This window comes from Onychomys torridus, chromosome 1 (assembly GCF_903995425.1).
Source record: "Onychomys torridus chromosome 1, mOncTor1.1, whole genome shotgun sequence".
NCBI classification, from domain to species: domain Eukaryota; kingdom Metazoa; phylum Chordata; class Mammalia; order Rodentia; family Cricetidae; genus Onychomys; species Onychomys torridus.
In genome coordinates, this window is record NC_050443.1 from 47,472,023 (window position 1) to 47,493,341 (window position 21,319).

At 44.6% G+C, this 21,319-nt stretch overlaps 1 protein-coding gene across 1 annotated transcript in view; it reads left to right on the forward strand.

The window, feature by feature from the left end:
- Adamts17 (ADAM metallopeptidase with thrombospondin type 1 motif 17) overlaps positions 1 to 21,319 on the forward strand; it is a 327,342-nt gene that overhangs the window by 296,332 nt on the left and 9,691 nt on the right. The window contains exons 20-21 of the mRNA XM_036196825.1: positions 3,636 to 3,840; positions 11,853 to 12,005. Of these exons, the coding sequence (XP_036052718.1) occupies positions 3,636 to 3,840; positions 11,853 to 12,005 (358 nt within the window). The remainder of the gene's footprint in view (positions 1 to 3,635; positions 3,841 to 11,852; positions 12,006 to 21,319) is intronic.

The following is a 21,319-nucleotide window of genomic DNA, read 5'->3' on the forward strand; positions in this document are numbered from 1 at the left end:
TGGACAGGAAATAAGTCTGTCGTGGACCAAAAGAGATTCTATTCTGAATCCCAGAGGAATGAGGAGAGGGCAGCCTTGAGAGAGACATGCTCACCATGCCTTCCTAAAGAACTCTAGCCCTATGGCTTGGAAGAACTATCAACTCACTTGGTTAAGAAAAGATATATGCCCCTAACGTGTGTAGGGGTCACAAGTGAAGAAAAACATGGCCTAACTTATAATTGTGGCAGAAAATACCCTACAGAGCACCTTTCCCAGATCTGTGGACTTGGAACTTTAGTACACTGTAGTGTTGAGTGGGATGGTAATATCCAAGTGCTTAAGAAAGAGGAGGAAGGCCTCCTACAGCCATAGTTCAATGAAATGGTTGCTTCCTGCTGCCAAAAAATCAGTAGCAAGATTGGTGAAGGGTGTAGAAACTCATTTTCTTCTCATGCCTCACTGGGGTATTTTCTCCAAAGAAGCAGAAATATGTCTACCTAAAAAGCAGCCAAAATAAGCTTTAAAAGGTCTACACATGTGGCACAGTGACCCCTGCAGACTGCTCAGCATGTTTCTCAGGTGGGAAGGTGTGCCACCATCCGGAGAGCTCTGCAGGTACCTAGTGTCCCATCCAACAGACACTCACCACCTCCTTAGCCTCTCCCAGCCCCATTCTGTTCTTCTCTGCCAGGCTGACTGCTGTGTTAGTTACTTTTCTTGTTGCTACAACAAAACACCTGACAAAAGCCACTTGAGATGGTTTATTTCCATTCCAAACATGAGGACACAGTCAGTCCATCATGGCGGGGAAAACATGGCAGTGGGAACAAGTGGAAACTGGTCCCATGATTTCTGTAGCCAGGAAGCAGAGAAGAATGCTGATGCTCCCCTGACTGTCTCCATTTATTCCGTCTGGACTCAAGCTTAAATGATCCTGCTCCCATTTAGGGTAGATTACCTCACCTCAACAAAATCTAAATGATCCTTCACAGACGCACACAAAGGTTTGTCTTCTCAATGACCCCACCAAGTTGACACTATTAACCATCACAACTACCCCAGTACCTCATGTAAGTGTAGTCATTGGGACACAATTATTTCACTCAGCTTGTCTTCAAAATCCACCCATGTTATAGCCCAGGTCAACATTTCCCTCCTGTTTTCCTCTTGGACTCTGTTGAAAAGTGAGCCCCTGGTGTGATCCTTAGGGACCAGAATAGCTTACCACATTCACTTGAGCACATGACTGTGGACCCTCAGAATGTAGGCAGTAACTGAAGGGTGGCATCTTGGGGGTACCGGAACTGGAGGTACATCTGGTAGACCCTGGAACAGGCCATAGTTCCATGAGTGGGGCACAGAGGTTCTTTTCAAATTTGGGAAATACAGAAGACTGAACAGATTCAGAAAGGCTTTTACAGTTGGGGTCAGCACCAGGCCAGGTTTACCCTCACACCTGACATTTATAAGCCCAATGTCAATTGCAGCAGTCAGGACAATCTGACCGGGAGAGTCAGCTCATGAGACAGAAAGTAAGTAAAAGAGTAAATAGAGCTGACAGAGGCAGGATCTGGCTGTTAAAAATATAGAAAGAAGAAACCGGAGAACCGGCTCAGTAGTTAAGAGTGCTCACTGCTCTTGTAGAAGACTTGGGTTAGGTTTACCCACATGGCATCCCACAAGTGCCTGGAACTCCAGTCTCAAGGGATATGACACCTCTTTCCTAGCGGCAAGAGATCCTGCACATAGGGTGCACATACATACCCTGAGGCACACACACATACACATTAAGATAAATAATCTTTAAAAAAATGTTTAAATACAGAAATAACACAAATCTAGAAATCATTTATGAAGACAGTGTCTCTATTTCAAAACAAATGCCTGCCTTCTCTCCTGCTGCTCAATCATACATCCTATGTATCCACTTGAAGAGGATTTGTGACTGAGCAGAACATGACCATTAGGAGGGCTTGAGAATGCGTCACCTCGAAGCCTCAAAAAGGAGGAAACATATAAGGTGTTATTTTAGTGCTATGGAAGCAGTCAGTAGAAATGCTTACTCATTGCCCTGTTTCCCATCACCTACCAAAGAGACCACAGCACAACCGTGTCTTAGTGCACAAAGGGCTGAGTGTACATGGAGCTAATGTGGGCTGGATGTTGTGGTCAACGGTTTATAAACAGTATGTTTCTCTTCTCACTCCCACGCCACACAGTAGGTACTGTCATCTCTCTACCTCTTGCATCTGTGGTGGGTCCAACAGGAAGAGCTTTGCTAGTGGGAACTGGAGAGGAGAAATGGGTGACACCACCCAGTGCCCACTCAAAAGATTCTAGAAATTATACCCGTGTTTCTAAAAAGTGGGGTGGCCTGGTGAGATTTCATTAAATGGTGTTCAAAGCTATCTTAATAGAGAATTGGGATGGCTATCCATGCTCACCCTCTAGAGTTGGTGATGCTTCAACAAGTATTAAGCCCCTGGGCACTAGGAATATATAAGGAAGGACAAAAGAGAGGCTTAAGCTCATCACTCAAGGCCCAAGCAGGGACAGTTCACTGGTATCCCCAAAAGAGCATTCTCTTCATTTGTGTCCTAGTGAATTGTGATTTCCAAACTGCTCAGTTGCTTCCCAATACCCTGCAACCAACTGAGAGACACACATTTACAGATAACTGAAACAGTGAACAAGTAGACAGTTTGAGAAAAGCATTTTCAAGGGCCATGGTCAGCACCATTTTCTAGTGGCCTACAAGATACCAAGTAACTACAAGTTACTGCCTCTAGTCTGGAGGCTTCTCGGGCCGTGGAGGGCTGGGAGGACCTGGTCTTGGTGTACTTGTTCAGGCACTAGAGTGGCCTCTGTGCAGACTGTATCAGTCGGCTAATGCTGTGGTAACAAATATCACATTGCCTTAAAACAGTGCTAGCGTCTCATGGTGGAGGGTAGGAAACAGAATCAGCCAACTTTATAACCCACATGGAAAGCTTCTGTTGAATTGGGCTGTGGAAAGATGGCTTAGTGGTTCAGAATGCTTGCTCTACAATTAAAAAGATTAGGATGAGGATTTGCATCCTAGCACCCACATAATAAGCTGATTGTCTCTGCAAATACCTGCAACCCCAGCTCCAGGGGGACATACAGACAGGAGGGTTGCTGGGGCTTCCTGGCTTGTAGCCTAGCCGAAACAGTAGCCCCCAGGTCAGGAAGAGACTCTGTCTCTAAGCATAGGTGAAACAAGGTGGAATCAATAATACCTTCTTCTGGCCTCTAAACACACATGTATACACTTGCATACACACATGCACACACATAAATATTTTTTTAAGCTGCTGTTTGGACATGATCAGTTTCATGTCTACTCACACTCCATTGAGCTGAGCATACACTATGACAACAGATAGGGTATATGATCCCACTACAGGAGGGAATGACCAGCTAGAATATTGCTTAACCTAATGTAGGAGTGTTGTAGCAGAAAGCTCCCTATACCAAAGAGGCCACTGAACTAGATAACCGCTCAGGTCACTCTCTGTTCTGAAGGTCTGGAATTATTTCCGGAATTGATGACAAAGCTTTCTAGATCTGTCTTTTTCTCCACTTGCCCACCCCCAGATTATTTTCTTAATGTCCTTTCTCCCTCTGGGCAGGTGGGTGGCCGGTCAGTGGAGCCCCTGCTCGGCAACCTGTGAGAAGGGTCTCCAACATCGGGAGGTGACTTGCATGTACCAGCTACAGAACGGCACACATGTCACTACTCGGCCCCTCTACTGCTCAGAACCCCGGCCGACACCAGTACAGAGCTGTGAAGGCCAGGACTGCCTGTCTATCTGGGAGGCATCAGAGTGGTCAGAGGTGAGTGCCTGGACTTGCCACTGAGGCTGAAGCCATGCAAAGGCCTGTAGGCCTTAACCACAGGGCCACTGTGTACTGTCTGCTCCAGTGTGTCTGTAACTCATCCCCATATACAAGTCCTCTCCTGCCCCATGATCAGCTCACAAGTGCACTCCAGCTACTTCCTTAAGCCCCATCTAGAATAACAAAAATGGCTAAAAACAGACAAACAAATATACACAATGTAGTTTTGAGAATGTATACACCAATGGGAAAGTATTATTTGATTTCCATTTCTTGTGCAAATTCCTTCCCAGAGAGGATAGATGGACAGGTGATAGATGATGATGATGATTGATGGATGGATAGATGGATGGAAGGACAGACAGATGGATGGACAGACAGACAGACAGCTACCCATTGACCTTTACATTCTCCTTTAGACATGGTTGATTTGTAGTATGGCCAAGCTGAGTAGATGGTTTCAAAGTCTTCCCTGAAATGCCAAGCCGTGCTTACAGGTTTCAGGAGGCAGATTCTGGGAGGGACAGCCTTTGGTATGCAAGTCAAGAGTTATGAATCTCACACCAAAAAATTTGTTGGAAAGAGGTCAAAGTCAAGGCCTAAGTTTTAAGTAGGAATGTTGTTCCTGGAAATACCATTTTATCTTTGGTGAAGTCATCTTTAGGGCTTTGCCTTGACATTACAATTATGTTGATTGTTTGGATATAAAACAAACAAAAAATAGCTAAATAAAGGGATGGACTGCTCCTGGTCCTACCAAACATAGAGTAGTCTAGGGAACGCAAGGAGGCTAGATCCAAGACACTCTGCAGTATGGAAAATATTTTTAAAGTTCTCTTTGATTGCCAAACATAATTATTTTGAATAAAAAAGTATTTGGCCCATTTTTAATGAACAGAAACCCTGCATTGGCTGTTCTAAACTGAAGTTTAATTTCAGACAAATCTTGAAATGCACATGTTTAAGGATAGAGGTCCTCATCCTGCCTTTTATGTTATTTGATGAAAAGCAGAGAGTTTAAAATTTGTTGGTTTTCTTTTTTTATATACACTTAGGTTCCTAGCTTATTATTTATGAGGATTCTTCCTCCATACCTGAGATAGAGGCATATGTGATCCCCAGGGCTTTGACCACCTTGTTCTCAATCAAACAAGATCTGTACTTTGTTTGTTTGTTTGTTTGTTTTTGGTCTTTTGAGACAGGGTTTCTCTATGTAGCTTTGCACCTTTCCTGGAACTCACTCTGTAGCCCAGGCTGGCCTTGAACTCACAGAGATCCACCTGTCTCTGCCACCTGAGTGCTGGGATTAAAGGTGTGCGCCACACCCACCCAGCTTTAAGATCTGTACTTTAATAAGATCAAATCCCCAGACTTTCCACTCAGACTCTTCCCTATGGAAAAAATAGAATCCACTCTTACCTAAAGAACCAAGTTGTATTACAGCATGGAAGACACATGGGAAGTGTGACCCACCAAAACGGGATTTAAAGACATTCCTCTATGCTTTTCCCTCTGCACATCTCTAACCCTAATCCTGAGCCAGAGTCCACATGGATCCATCTGATGCTGCCTGCCTAAAACATGGACTCTAATTGTGCTCCTTGAATTACCCACAAAGCTGGGATTCTGTCCTTCTGCTATGAGCCAATGTACCTACAGCTCTTCTGCTAGAAACTAGCTTTCATTTTCTTATAGGAGAAGAGACTTAGAAACTTATTCACCCAACAGTATTGATCACCCCTGCCACCTACCTCCTCCCCAGATTTCTCATGACTTTATTGCAAGGAGGACCACATATTAGAAGGAAATCAAAGTTGTTAGGAGCCCTCTTCTCCTCAGCTTCTTGGCCCCATCTTGCAGGGAAGTAAAGAGAGACTGAGTATCACCCTCCTGGGTCCTTTGCAACATCCATCTGCACCTGCCTTTCCTCATGGCTGAGAGCCTCAAGGGAATGGGCTACTGATGAGCCACACCTTGGCCAAGAAAACAGATGGACAGCAGTGACTGAAATTCCAGAGGGTGGGCAGAGTTTTTCTGTGTCCTGCCAGCTGGCTCTCAAATGACCACACAGAGGTTTATTATTAATTACAAATGCTTGGCTGATAGCTCAGGTTTGCACTAACTCTTACAACTTAAAGTAACCCACTTCTATTAAGCTACATTCTGCCACATGGTGGTACCTCTCCTTCATCTTACACCTCCTGTTTCTTCTCCCTGGCAGGCTGGCAACTATTCTGACTTTTCTCTTCTTCTTCCAAATGTCCTTAGTCTGGTTCTCCTGACTAACCTCCTGTCAGTCAGCTTCTTTATTAAACCAATCACAGCAACTTACACAGTGTAAAGGAATATTCCACATTTCCCCCTTTTTGTCTAAATAAAAAAGGAAGGTTTTACTTTAACATAGTAAAATTATATACAGCAAAAACAGTTATCAAGTAAGAATTACAGGTATGGCCAGGTAGTGGTGGCACACACCTTGAATCTTAGCACTTGGTAAGCAGAGGCAGGCGGATCTCTATGAGTTTGAGGTCAGTCTGGTCTACAGAGTGAGTTCCAGGACAGGCTCCAAAACTACACAGAGAAACCCTGTCTCAAAAAGAAACCAAAACAAAAAAGAATTACAGGTATCCAGTCCAATTGTATTTGGTAAATTTAGAGAAAATATTATCTATCTTATCTTTGTGAATCTGGAGTTTTATACCTAATTTACCTTTTTTATCCAAAATTGCATTATCAACTGAAACTATCATTTGATGTCTTTCAAACTTAGACATTTTACACCTATTTAGTGAGTTTCTTTTCTGAATCTGTTAACAAGGAAGACTATAACTATAACTATCTAATCTTCAACTCCCTCAGATACCAGAGAAGGAAATAATATTACCTAAGTATGCAGGAAGTACAAACAAGTGACTTCCAAAAAAATGTGAGAAATGACAGAAACAGCTAAATGCCTAGACAGTCACGCAAGATTCCTCTGTAACATTGGGGCATCCATCTTCAGCCTACGAGACCCAGAATATCTGACAAACTTACCTATGAAGCAGGATTTTCTGAAGGGCTGTCCTACCTTATCTTGGCAACGTTCAGCAGTCACTTTCTTTTGTGCCCTGCTTGTCTAATTCGGACAGCATACCGTCAGCAGTCAAGGCAAGGGTAGTTTCTTGCTCAGTGGCTAACTTTTGCCCCCAAAACAGCAAATTCCACATGGAGTTTCTTTGATGCCCATCATCTTCTCTGAAGTAGATTGTTGCTGACAGGAGCAGACATGTCTCATTGTCATTAAAAACCTTATATTATTAAAAAGTCTTAAATGTCTTATTCTGTAGATCTCTGAAGTATTTGAAGATCACCTGTCTATCTAAAATTATCTCTGTTTAACCTTGAAAACATACTTAACATGACTAGAAGTTTGACTATTACAGATGACTATTAATCTGTATTTTTAATTATACATTTTTAAATGAGTTGCATAAACATAATACCCTAAACAAGAGTAGAAATATACATACAGTATAACAAAATTAACTTCAAATTTATATTAATATACAAAAATCCATACCAATGTAAAATATTTAAGACTAGTAGTTGCTTTTTTAGTTTAAAAGTAGATTAAATAATATACCCACTTACCTAATCATTTCTCTATCCCCTTTCTTCATTTCAGAACAAAATCCCTGAATCTAATCTCCTTTGTTCAGCTTTTTTTCTGATCATTGCCAATAACAACTTGTAACCAACACCTCTCAAATAATAACAAACACCCAAAATCCATCTTTTGGGATGTTGTTTTTTCTAGATTGATTTCTGTTGTCTTGGGGCACTGGCAACTTTGGGAGAACCTTGAGAAAATCAGGATAATTATTAAATCTTAGTAGGAGCATTCTATAATACTGGATCATCTCAGTCAGCAGCCTTGGAGCTGTTCTGGATACTGGATCACCTGGGCCATCTTTTTTATTGATATCTGTCCCTTGCTCTGAAAATACATAAACTTTTAAAGGTAACATACATTAATACAAGTATAGACTGTGCATTGTACACAGGTCAGCCAAAGATGATTTTTTTGTTTTATGTTTGAGGAGGTAAATATACATCACATGTCTTGTAGTTCTTCCAGGTTTATTTCTTTATGAATATAGTCAGGATTTTCAGGGGGTCTTCCCTGATCAAACCTGACCATATCAACCTGGAATGAATCCACAGCCTCTCATCTCCTGTGGAAATAAAAGCATAATCTCTTCCCCAAAATAACATATCTTTTGACTTCTATTTTGATGTAAAGTATTTTTAAAATATATAGGTTGGTAAAATCTAGAAGCTTTCATAATCCAGTGTCTCTTAGCAGCCAAGAAATTCAAAGATAAAGCAATAATATATAAGATCCAGACTCTCTGTGTATTTTCCATCTTTACATGGTTTTTTTCTTTCGTATTTCTTTACTCCCTTTTAAAGGACTTTATTATTTTAAAACTATATTTTTTATGACTGTCTTTACCCTTTTTCCTTGCTCTCCCAAGCCTTTGTACATTTTTAAACACATTTAGAGGTAACACATTTAGAGGTTTTTTTTCTGTCTGGATCTGTCTTTATTGAGCATCTGTATTGTTTTTTGATCACATGAGGCAAATCTTAAACAGCTACATTAGTTGCTGGCATGGTATCTTAGTGCATGGCATTGTCAGCTAGCTCCTCCCCACTTGATTCCCTGAGAGCTTAGCTTCATGGTAGAGGTACCAGTGGGAATCACATTTACAGCCCCAGCTCTGAGAAGTTATTGGGTCCTTGCTGCCACCAAGTAGTGCATCACCTCCTACTCATAAATCCCATTTAAGTGTTCAGTATCTTGCAGCTAGCAACAAACCAAGGAAGCCACCTCTTAAAGGAGCCACACCTCTCTGCTTTTAGTTTCAAGCCTACCCAAGAAAAGGTTATCAGGAAGCCACATTTGGCTTCATTTTTGTGTGCTTAGAATCTTCTTTTTTAAGCTTTGTTAGGTGTTATGTGGAAATCCTGGCCCCATGTTGGGTACCAAAAGTAGGTGGAGTTTCTCTGTATCCTGGCAGTCGCTCCCAAATAACCACACAGAGGGTTATTATTAATTATAAGTGCTCAGCCAATAGCTCAGGCTTATCTCCAGCTAACTCTTACAGCTTAAATTAACCCATATTTCTTATCTACCCTCTGCCATGTGGTGGTACCTTCTTTCAGCACAGCAGGTTCATCTCTTGCTTCTCTTGTATCTGGTTGGCAATTCCTTAGACTCCGCCCTACTTCTTCCCAGCATTCTCTCTGCCTCAAAAACCCTGCCTAGCCATTGGCCAATCTGCTCTTTATTAACCAATTACAGTAATGTATATTCACAGCAAACAAAAGGATTTTCCACAGCACCAGAGAATGGCACAGACTAGCGTAGGGCATCGGAACTGACCAGAGGCAGAGGTGGTAACTGGACCCTGTGGTTGCCGAGGAGCTATGGGAACAGGTACCAGGACACATCCCACAAGTTCAAGATAGAGTTGCTGAAGTGGTCAGGAAAAGGCCATGTGAAAAAACAGGACAGCTTCTCAGAGTAGACACAGTGCCATGCTCTAACAGGCCCAAGCATGGCACTGGCAGGTCTTGTCCTTCCCCCTTCTCTCTCCCTTGCTAAACCATAGATTGCATCCCTAAAGCTAGCCACCAAGGTCTATTCCCTTATCTGGCCACCTCTTCCTCCTAAGGCTGACTACCAAGGTCCAGCTACCAAAGTATTGAAGTCCAGCCATCAAAAGCCCCCTTTTTGGCTACCCTAATTAACATGCCCAATCCAAACAAACCAACTCATCCTAACATGGGGGTCTCCTATTTTTCCTTTAAAGGTGTAATTTGCCTATGGGCCATGTCTGCCTCAACTTCATCCAGAGGCAGTCCTTTGTCCCTCTGGGCCAAATGTCCTTCTCCCTTCTCCCTTGTCTCCTATCCTGTCTTTGCCCCTCTGGTGCAAAGAAATTTCTTTTGTGCTGAGAGCTTGGTCTTGGTGTGTCCTTTCAGAAGCTATCATCACTTCAGTGACCTGGATTCACTGCCATGGCTCTGCTGGGTCAAGAGGCCCAGTATCCTGAAGTCTGCTATGGAGTGGCCCCTAACATCTGAGGTCTCGTTCAACTAGCGCTTTACCAGTGCCACACACACACACACACACACACACACACACACACACACACACAGACATGTGCTTCCCCAGCTCGTCCAGGTGACCCCTGTCCTGAGGCACTTGTGTGCCTTCTGAAACAAGCCAGTCAAGAGTAATCTCAAAGTACCACAGGAAGAATTCATATAGTGCTGGAGAGGTGGCTCCGTGGTCACCAGCACTGGCAACTCTTGGAGAGGATTCAGGTTCAGTTTCCAGCACCCACATGGTGGCTCACAACTGTCTATAACTCTAGTTCCAGAGGATGTAATGCCATCTTTCTTGACTCTGAAGACACTGTCTCATACGTGGGGCACATACATACACTCAGGCATGTACACACACACATAAAATTTTTAAATAAAGAAAAATTCATAGGAAGAAGGTAGGTAGGCATAACTTTAGGATAAACATCAATAACACAAATGTCAAGAATAATACTTGTCCTCTGTGTGTGTGTGTTTTTTTTTCTGGACATGGTGAAACTTTTTAAAAGTTTAGTTCATTATCCCTCAGCCACTGCTGATGGCCTGCTACTTGTGATAAACTGAGCTAGCCTGAAATCTCCTCTGCAGAATGCAACCTCTAGCCTCCTCCACTTCTATGTGGGAAGACAGTGCTCCTCACAGAGCCACACATAACAAATTAAAAGGGGGTGGGGGCTCCCTGAGCTGTGGTCTGTATTCCTCTGCATCTGGCTAAGGGCTACAGACCATATACCCTCTGCTCGTCCACCAGCTTGTCACTCTTTTCAGTTATGATCTCCCAAAGGTGACAGGTCCTCTCTGTCTGAGCTCCCTTCTACTCTGAGAGATGTATGAGTGCCCTCACCAGCCAGTGCAGGATGCCTTCCCATAGTGGACACCTAGTGTCCCCGTGTCCTGTCAACTCCTTGAACTCTTGGTGTGTGTGTGTGTGTGTGTGTGTGTGTGTGTGTGTGTGTGTGTGTGTTGCCTTTGTGTTTTTCAAGACAGGGTTTCTCTGCATAACCCTGACTGTCCTGGAAGTCACTCTGTAGCCCAGGCTGGCCTCAGACTCAGAGATCCGCCTGGCTCTGCCTCCCAAGTGCTGGGATTAAAGGTGTGTGCCACCACCACCTGGCTTTTGTCATTCTTTATTGCACGAGGACACTGCAGTCTTGAGCTCTCGAGGGCTTGATCATCATTAGTGATCACTCTGCCTCTGCCCAGATCTCTGGCTCTGCCCAGATCCCCTCTCCAACTTGTTTCTTGCCGTGTTTCCTAATAAGTCAGCTATGCCAGAGTGTTGATCTCTCCATTCTTGGTATCCACACTGAAATGCCAAGCTTGCCTTATGAGAAACACCTGTGGCTTCTAGCTGTTGCCTCCTTTTTGACATCTTTGCCCTGTGTATCTAGAGGCCAGCTGGCCCAGACTCCTTTGTGGTCAGAGACCCGCTTGGCTCCAGCTCACCCAGACTCCTTTTCAAGCAGAGACCCGCTTGGCTCCAGCTGGCCCCTGCTTCTCCTGCCAGCTCATGTTCTGTTTGCCCTTTGAACTCATGCCCTGAATTGATCTTTTAGAAGTGCCCATTAAATTTTTTAGCTGGCCATTAAATTCCACTTCCCTCATATGACCTTCTTTCATGAGTTCCTCTGAGTCCTGACTCCTGCATCCATGACTGGCCACCTGGCTAGGGTCCCCTGAGGGGTAACAGGACTGAAGACCATGAGCATTGGAGGATGGAATATGAGGCACTATCATGTCTGCTTCCCCACTTGGGCCTGGTACACGGGGGGTTGGGGGTGGGATTTCCATGATGGTAATGGACTTGAACTGAATGGGAATGTACTAAATGCCCATGCTGTGTCTTGCAGTGCTCCGCCAACTGTGGCAAGGGGACCCAGAAACGAACTGTGACCTGCACCAACTCTCAAGGGAAATGTGATGCGTCCACAAGGCCAAAAGCAGAGGAGGTGTGTGAGGACTACTCTGGCTGCTATGAGTGGAAAACTGGAGACTGGTCTAAGGTGAGAACAGCGTGCTGGGTTTCCAGCCTTCCATGGCAGTGTGAGCTAGCATGAGCTCCCGTTCTGCTGGAGATCATGAGGCAAGTTCACTCTTTCCCCACTCCTCAGAATTGTACTCACTGCTGACCCTGCATACATCTTCCCTGCTCTTTTCAACCAGCCAGCACTGTTTCAGCTTGCTGGGGGCATCCCACTGCGGTTTGTGCATTTGGAAGCCAGTCAAATGCAACCTAAAGAGCACAGTGGGTATTCCTTACTGGCCCAGCTGCCCCTTGCAACATGCTGGTGGTACCCCAGCAAACTACCATGAGCCTAACCACGTAGCTACCCATCCTGAAAGTCTCACAAATCCAGGAGCTAGGTTGAGCAGACCCATTTCAAGGCCTGTGAAGTACCATTTATTTTGGAAGCAAGAGCCTGAAAGATGCAGGGTAGAGAAGGCAAGACTCCTTGGAGATGTCCAAGAGCTGTGGAAGGTTCAAATGGCAATTGAATGTTTCTCAAAATGATGCCTCTTTGTCAAAGCTGGGTGTGTAGTTTCTCTTGTAACCCCAATGCTAGGGAAGTGGAGATCAAAGTGTCCTTGGGGCTTCCTGTCAATCAACCTGCCTTCTCAAATCAGTGCATTTCATGCCATTGAGAAACCCAACCAATGAAAAATGTTGATGGCAGGTGAAGAACCATACCTGGGGTTGTCCTCTGGCATCTACATCCATGTGCACCTGCATACACACCTGTATACTATACCAAGGCTCTCCAGTATAGTTTCTACTTTATTGTATTCTTTGCTGTTTGACCCATGGTAGCTTTTTTCTTTCTTTCTTTTTGGTTTTTTTCAAGACAGGGTTTCTCTGTGTAGCTCTGGAGTCTGTCCTGGAACTTGCTCTGTAGACCAGGCTGACCTCGAACTCACAGAGATCTGCCTGCCTCTGCCTCTGCAGTGTTGGGATTAAAGGCATATCACCACCACCTGGTGGCCATGGTAGTTTTGAATGCTTCCTATTGACTGAGGACTGAGACCTGTGTGAGAACTAGCTTATATACTGTCCCAAGAGCCCTGTTGCAGAGACACTTGGTATCTAGTGAATGTGGGGAGTATATTATGGTTTCAGCAACTAAAAACCTCTCTCCACACTTCTGGTGTCTCCATCCAAGGGTCCCAGAAGCATCTGCGTTCACTTGACCTGCACAGTCAGTACTATAAACATTCCAAAATCAGTTGCCAATATCTAAAAATGTTTTTAAATGGTGCCTGAAAATTTGGATTTGGGTTTCACTACAAAGCCTGGCAGTATGTCCCAGGCAAGCAGTTTGGTTCTATCTCTGGCTTCTGGGAGGAGGATTTGCCTGTCCTCTGGAAAGCTGTACCTTCAGCTTCTGACACCTGAGGAAATGTCCGTGCTGTCTCCAGCCTGCATCAGAGTACAAACCCTCCAACCCTTCCAGTGCTAAACAATCTAGTGTCTCCTGTTGTGCCAAAATGTAGCCTGTGGATAACTGAATTTAAAGACAACTAAACGACCTTCCTATTCCTTGACAATGTCTGACCAAAGAAACAGAATTAAGGTCATCAGTCCATTCCCCACCCCCAAACATAATCGATGTACCCCAGAGGCATGACTGTTAGTGAAATTCAGCATGGAGCTGCCAGGATGAATCTCAAGTAGAAGAAATCTAACCTCAAAGCCATTGCAAAAGAACTCTGTAACCCTGTGAAGTTATGCTTACTGAGTGGAGACAGCAAGCAGGAGATTTGGTGCTCTGACTCCATGTATGTGTCTCACTCTCTCTCATCCTTGTCTGAATCTCCAAGATGAGAAGCACAAAAGCTGTCCCTGCCTGTTCCTCAAAAATACTCATGCATTCCAAGGTAAAGATGAGCATAGTAAGACAACTAAACTCAACTGCCTAAAACATATCACTCAGTTCGCATTGTTAAGGCCCCAGGTCCCAAGACAGCTCTCATCAACTTGACCTGGCCTCGTCAGCCAAGCTTCCCTGACCAGGGCTATTCTGAGCCAGCCTGGGAGGGATTGGTGTCTCTATGGCCACAGATAGTCTCGGGCAGGAGGCAGAGGTGAGTCCTGGGGCCACACACGCCCATCTACTGTTGGAGGATACAGAACGATTGTTTTTTCTTTGCTTTGTACCCTGTGTCTCACATCCCCATTCTTCTCCAGCCAACCCACCAGCCTGTCGTTCATAAAAGGAGATTGAGGCAATTAAAACCCTCGCCAACAGTTTTCTGGCAGAGTCCAAGCTCTTAGACCTCAATTTAGTGCTCAGGGCACATGGTGGCTTTGGGAGTCCAAGGACTGGTGCCTGTAAGCCTTAGGATACTGTAGTCTGTCACCAGCCACCCAATGCTTGAATTTCTCAGCCTGACCCTTCTGGTTTTAAGGACAGAGTAAGCACTTTTATTTTCTTTGTGTGGGGGGGGAGGGTTGTTTTTGGTTTTTTGGTTTGTTTGTTTGTTTTTGAGTTGAGGATCGAACCCAGGGCCTTGCGCTTACTAGGCAAGCGCTCTACCACTGAGCTAAATCCCCAACCTGCACTTTTATTTTCTTAAAGACTTTGAATTTCTGGTACAAACAATAGCAAAGTACCAAAGATGATTAGAAATGAGAGAAGATCCTGGGTGCTGTACAGCTCTGCAAAGTCTGCTTATGTGGTTCCCTCTTCCACTACTCTTAGGTCCCTCCCTGCCTGAGGACGTTAGCACAGTATCCCTCAGACTTGCAGGTCCTCACCCACCCATCTCAAGAGGCAGAGCCTTGGGTCAGGCATTCTTCCTAGTCATGCCTTGGTGAATGAATGCTTCCTGCCTTTTCAGTAACTTGTGGCGGGATCACGGTACTCACCTTGACATAGCCAGCTTGGTCAGTATCAGAGGCATTAAGAATGAAGATCCGCCCGGCGGTGGGGGCGCACGCCTTTAATCCCAGCACTTAGGAGGTAGAGGCAGGCGGGTCTTTGTGAGTTCGAGGCCAGCCTGGACTACAGAGTGAGATCCAGGACAGACACCAAAGCTACACAGAGAAACCCTTTCTCGAAAAACCAAAAAAAAAGAATGAAGATTCATAGAACATAAGGACCTCCCCAGATCTTGGCCACTGTATAGGCTGAATGGCTATGTGTGTTTGTGGCAGAGTCAAACCACCCAACCCAGCCACAGCAGGTCCAGCCAGAGATCTACCAGCCCACAGCCCTATAGTGATTTAACTCCATGCATCAAGTCTCACAGGTTTGCTCTGCCATGCAAACCCAGAGATGCTAAACTGCAAGTATGCATGTGTACACAGGATGTGCTGGGAACAAGGTGGAGCTGAAGGAACACAGAAGTCATTCAAGTGACACCCCCAAAGATGTCTATCCTACCATCTTCTCTGATGTTGCCATCACTGGTGGTGGGGGCTGAGAACAGCCCCCGTCCAGGTAGAAATGTGCCCATAGTTTTCTCTTTCTGGCTTCTTTGGGGGGGAAAGGTAAATACAGCTCCCCATAAAACCCCTGACCTCACTCTCCAGGTGACTGGAACAATGAATGCAGGCGCCATGGAATGGACCTTCCCCGTGGGTTTTCTGTTGTCCAGACTGGACGTGTTTTAGGACTTTGGCGTCCTCTCTGCCATCTCACTTTGCAGGGAGTGCTGCCGTTTTACCTGTGGAGTCTGCTGCATTTTCAACCCAGTTGCTGGGGACTAGTTTCCTATGACTAGTAAGCAGGCAGCTTAGGTGGGAATTAGAAGCCTAGCACTCTGGGCCGTCCTCTGGGCCACTCCTGGCCTCCTCATAGCAGTGGGACCCCATAACTGGTGGGAAGCAATACCTGCACAGCCAGTACTGAGAAGAGCCTGTGACTGGGGCTCTCGGGAGGTGTGTCTTCCTACCTGTGCAGCCTTAGGGCACTTCCTCCCAAGTGCTGTGAGAAAAGTGAGCCTGTCCCAGGGAGGTGATGGATAGGAGAAACCACATACCTGCAGATGCTATCCTAAGGGTGAGCACCAAACTCGGCAACTCTGGAGACAAAAAGAAAGGTTCATTGGGGAATCAAACTACCAGGCTGTGTAGAGAGGACAGAAGGCAGGGAAAACCTTGCCAGTCTTAAGAAGGTACGTTGTGGTGGGAGGAGGTGTGCAAGCTGGAACAGCCTGGGAACTACAGTAGTAGGTAGAGGAACCATAGGCCAGAACAGCCTGGGAGCTACTGTGGGGGCTTTGATCTGTGGCAGGCTTGCCTGAGTTAATAGGGGACCGGATGCCCCATAGCCAGAGGTAGTTGGCTATGGCAGGGCATGCAGGGGGGCTGGGAGAGGATAAGGGAAGTAATGGCTTTTTCTGACAAAGAGAAACCTGCTTCACAAGATTTCTGAGGAACGTTGAGTTTAGACAGTAACCCTTCTGTTTACCTAGTCAGAGTTGAGCCTGAGCTGAGCCCAGACTGTCATTTAGAACATTGTCAACAGCACTGCCGTTGTAGGGGCCCACTTTGGACCTAACATTTCAGCCTTTTCTTGATGGTAAGGGACAACTGTAGTTATCCAGCTACTTCTGGCTCAATGGGGACATGTGGAGGAGGGGGATCTTAAGGCTGGAACACCGGTCAAAGATGGGGAATTGGACAGGCAAGCTACAGTAGGAGAGCAGGAGAAATTGTCAGAAGCATCTGGCTTACTGACCCTGGGGTAAATTATTTTGCCAGTTCTCTCCTGAAAGAACCTGAAGAAACAGGGAGCAATCATTTTCACAAGATGTATGGATGTCAGTGGCCAAGGAGCTGAAGGATCCAGAGGCTCCATCCAAGGAAGACCGAAAGGAGAGCCATACTTTGTGAGCCGGTTCCTCCAAGTCTTTAATCTACTCATCTACTTGGCCAGGCTGGTTCACACAGTAGCAATATTCTCCACTGAGGAAGAGGCTAGGACCTCCTCTTCCAGCTGTCAGTTGAAGGCCTGCCAGCTTTGTAGAGCCACTGAGACTAATGGGATGACTGGTTTGGGAGCAGCCTTAGGGCCAAGGTTGACTCCTGGATGGTACCTGTCAACTGAGTGAATATCTACTGTGATAGACACAAACTATTGCAGGTGGAACTTTCCCGTCCCACAGCCACTCTCAGATAATCACTCAGAATCTTCTTAATATTAATTATAAATGTTCCGCCAATAGCTCAGGCCCATTACTAGTTAGCTCTTACAACTTAACTTAACCCATTTCTATTCATCTATGTGCTTCCCCAAGGCTTGTGGCTTTTACCTCTATCCCATTTTGTGTGTCCAACTCACTTTCTGTCTATCTGACAACTCCTCTGACTCCACCCTTCCTCATCCCATTATTCTCAGTTTGGCTTTCCTGCCTAGCTTTGTCCTGTTCAGCTATTGGCCAGTCAGCTTGTTTACTAAACCAATCATAGTGACACATATTCACACAGTGTACACAAGGATTATTCCACCGCAACCTATGGACAGAAGGTAAAGTTGAGGAGCTTGGGTGGGGGGTGTCTGTTTTAGACCTATATTTGAAACTTCTAGGCCTGCACTGTCTGGAAGGTCAGGAAGACAGAGAGCACCCAACAGGGTGATTAGGAAAGCACCCACCGTCAGGGAGGGACAGAAGGTGGGAGAGCTTACACTTAGCAGTCCCACTGACTGAGAAGTGTCCTTACCAGACAAGGGATCCAGATCCTTTCTGACCTGTGATGGGGGAAGTGGGGTCCAAGTCTTGACTCCCTGAACCTTACATAAAACTCGTAAAGTTGACCAAAAGAGATGAAAGTTTCAGATCTATCAGCAGGACTGTATCTGTTTTAATCTGTAAGTCTTCTTGTAGAGAAAGCAGTTAAGTCATGTCAGCAAACAGCTCAGGCAGACTCGTGTGTGGAGTCACAGCAGAAATAGAGCCTGCGAAGTTATCAGTACAAACATGAACATTCATCTGTAATAAGACAGATTTCCTGGCAGGAAAGAGGACAAAGGGCAAGAAGAGGTTGAGGGCCAGAAAGGTGCTCCTGGGATGGAAGCATGGATACTCTTTCCTCGGCCCTATAGCCCTCACACCACCACCTTAAGAGGACTGGATAGATATTAGATATGGATAGGACAGAGCCATTTCCAGCACACTTTTTAAGTCTAGGGTTAAAAAAGAAAACAGAGGAAAAATTTTGAGACATATGTGACAATGATCATTTTAATTATTTTTGAAAAATCTTTAGCAGCCAGTACTTAGAATTATTACCAAGACTAGATTAATAACTTAGCACTCCATCTGTTAATATGTTAATCTTTGAACAAGTTTTAATATCATTTGTGTCATCTTAAAGTTTCATTTTTCACATACCTTAAGTCACTTCCTCAGACCTTCACAACTTGTATAAACCTATTTTTCCCCCTTTCCATTCTGGAAATATCCAGCTATCTTAATCTTTAAACTTTACCTTTCCTTCCCATATGGAGATAGTCAATCATGTACATGGTCATAGGTGCTTAATTATTGAGAGTCATCATTGAAAAGCAAGTCCTTTCTAAGTTATCATTGGAGCATAAACAACAGTAAAAAGTAGACTTTAAAGTCAGCAACAACAGCATGGCCTTTCTGAGTTTGCTTGTTTTATTGAAACCTTATCATGAGTCCACCTCTCTCAGCAGGAAGCCTGTTAGTTCTGGGGAAACACAAGGCCTAACCTTTGCACTGGAAACCAAGTGTGGGTAGGTACCTGGGGCAGGTAACTGAGCCTCCCTCCATTTGAAGAGTGTTTATTCCAAAGACTTAGGGAAGGATAGGTTTTTACCAGATTGAACAGGAACTATGGGCCTAGTGGCTTCCATATCAATTACAAATGGCAGACACTTACCCACTAAGCTGAACCGTTAACCTGGGCTCCTCCGTGGTAATCTTGATGGAGGTGTTGGGGCCAAGGTCCCAGGGCAGCATCAGTCTTTGGCTGCCAGACCCAGAAGATTTGAGAGCTTTTCCTGTAGAGGAGAAACTTAGGGGCCTAGCAACACAGTCAACCTTCCAGTGTCCAGCCTGTTCAGGTTGTACAGGCTCCTGGGGGTGGCCGAGGTAAAGTGAAGTTCTCCGCCCAGTGACAGGTATCACCACATTTGAAGCAGGCTCCATGTAGAATCCATTGGTCCCTTGTCTTCTTTGGAGGTAGCCTCAGGACTGCTATCAGAAGCTGGTATTTCTGTCCATCTTGCCCTGCCTTGTCCTCCCATTAAACACCTTAAATGCCATATTCAAATCTCTCCGAGGGATGGAGGACTGTCAACTGACCTCTTAAGTTCTTTATTTTAATATGCCTAATTTTGAGTATTACTTACATTAATAAGCTTTAAGTTTACTTTGAACTCATTTTCAGTTACTTGCCTCAAGTTTAACTTTAACAATACAGAAGACTATATAATGGGAGATATAAATTGTCCTTTCTCTCCGAGTTTGTCCCTGTAAATAAATTACATAAATACTATATGACTACAAACACAGTTCTGAGCACATTAAAGAATTTGATCATTTATAAGGTGACTGACCATTAACTTTTATATTTTAATTATCTCTAGCAGTTTACAATGATTTCCTAATTTTATTCCTGTTACATTTGTTTCTTAAAATTTATGAATTTTGAAGTTGGACTGCGGTGGCACATGCCCTTAATCCCAGCACTCAGGAGACAGAGGCAGATGGGTCCCTGAGTTCAAGGCCAGCCTGGTCTACAGAGTTCCAGGAAAGCCAGGGCTACATAGTGAAACCCTGTCTTGAAAACACACACACACACACATACACACACACACACTTATGAATTCTTGAATAGAAGAACTTTTAATAGCAAAATAAACTTTAAACCATAAATATATTCCATGGAGATACTGGCAACATAACTTTCCTGATTCTTTTATAATGTACTTTTTACAAAATATCATTTTTATTATTCAGTGTCTTCAAATAGCTAAAAATTAACAATGTTAGCAAAGACAAAAAAATGGTTAGTCAGTTTCTGTTAGCCTGAATAGACCATTATCACCTTAGGAATGTATAAACCTTATCCAAAACTATCTTAGAAGTGTGATGTAATTATATTTAGCATCAGTAACTTCTATTGGAAATGGCTTACCTCCTAGTTGTTCTCAAGAACGAAATGTCTTTTCCCTGGGCTTTTCTGTTTTGTTTTCTTTCTTCCTGTCACAGAGTCAGGTGGCTAACCTGGCCCAGAGCAAGGCTTTGGTAGCAACATGCTTGGGTCTAAAATGGGCAGACCAAGTCTCATCTCCAGATCCAGCTTTTTAGTAGAATCAAATAGCATATGACGATTTTTCCAATATTATTCATCCACAACAGACATTTGAATCTCTGTAAGACTGAACCCAGTAACCAGAGGGAGAGTCGAGAGCAGAGAGCAAAGACAGCTTAGATCAAAGAATGCTTAGAAATAAGAGCTTCTGGATCATTTGCTTGTGCAGTGACAGACATTGTTACCATCTGTGAGAATCTGGAAATCAAATGTGCCGTTTCCTGGCCACTGTGACTGTCTATGGGGGCCAAGCCATATTTTCAGTAAAAATAAGGCAATGAGACTTAATACTATCTGAGTCCAAGGAGGGGAAAAGATTAGCAAAGGCCAGAGGGAGGACTTGACAGTCTAAGCTTGAATGAGAAGAGCCCATGGTTAGCTAGAGGAAGGGAAGAGCCCTTGAAGAAAGGGTGTAATGAATTCCCAGGAGCAGAGCAAATAGGAAGTAGATAAGACTTACGAAAGGAGACATAAATAGGAGTCCCACCAGAAGGAAGGTTCCAATAGCGAAGACAAAAGGCACAGGGAGGGAGACACTGTGAGGAGTGAGTGCCAGAGGACAGTGTCTCCATCCCCAAGGGGACCAAGGTTTGTCAGTGAGATGCCCAGGGTCACAGTGGAGAGGTATCCCTTTCCATGTGATGGGGTGCCCAGGCATGAGAAGCAAGCTCCAGTGAGCAAGAAACAGAGAAGGGAGCTCTGAGAAGATGCTTATCTGAGTAGGCAAGAAGAAACAAGTAGGTGAAGCAGGGAGAGTTGGGGCAGGTGGGGGAGAGAGAGAGAGAGAGAGAGAGAGAGAGAGAGAGAGAGAGAGAGAGCGCCAAGAAGCCAGGAGACCAAGAGATCAGAATAGACAAAATGGCGGGATTATATAGGAATCAGAGAAGCTGGGGGAGGGGGAATGGAGACTTTAGTCTATGGAGTGTAGTATGCCAGCTAGGGTGACTCTAACAGGTGGAGTCTGAGGGAGGCTGGTGGCCAGAGTCCACTTTGGTAAGTTAAATAGGCACCTTATCCATTTATCCTGAGTTT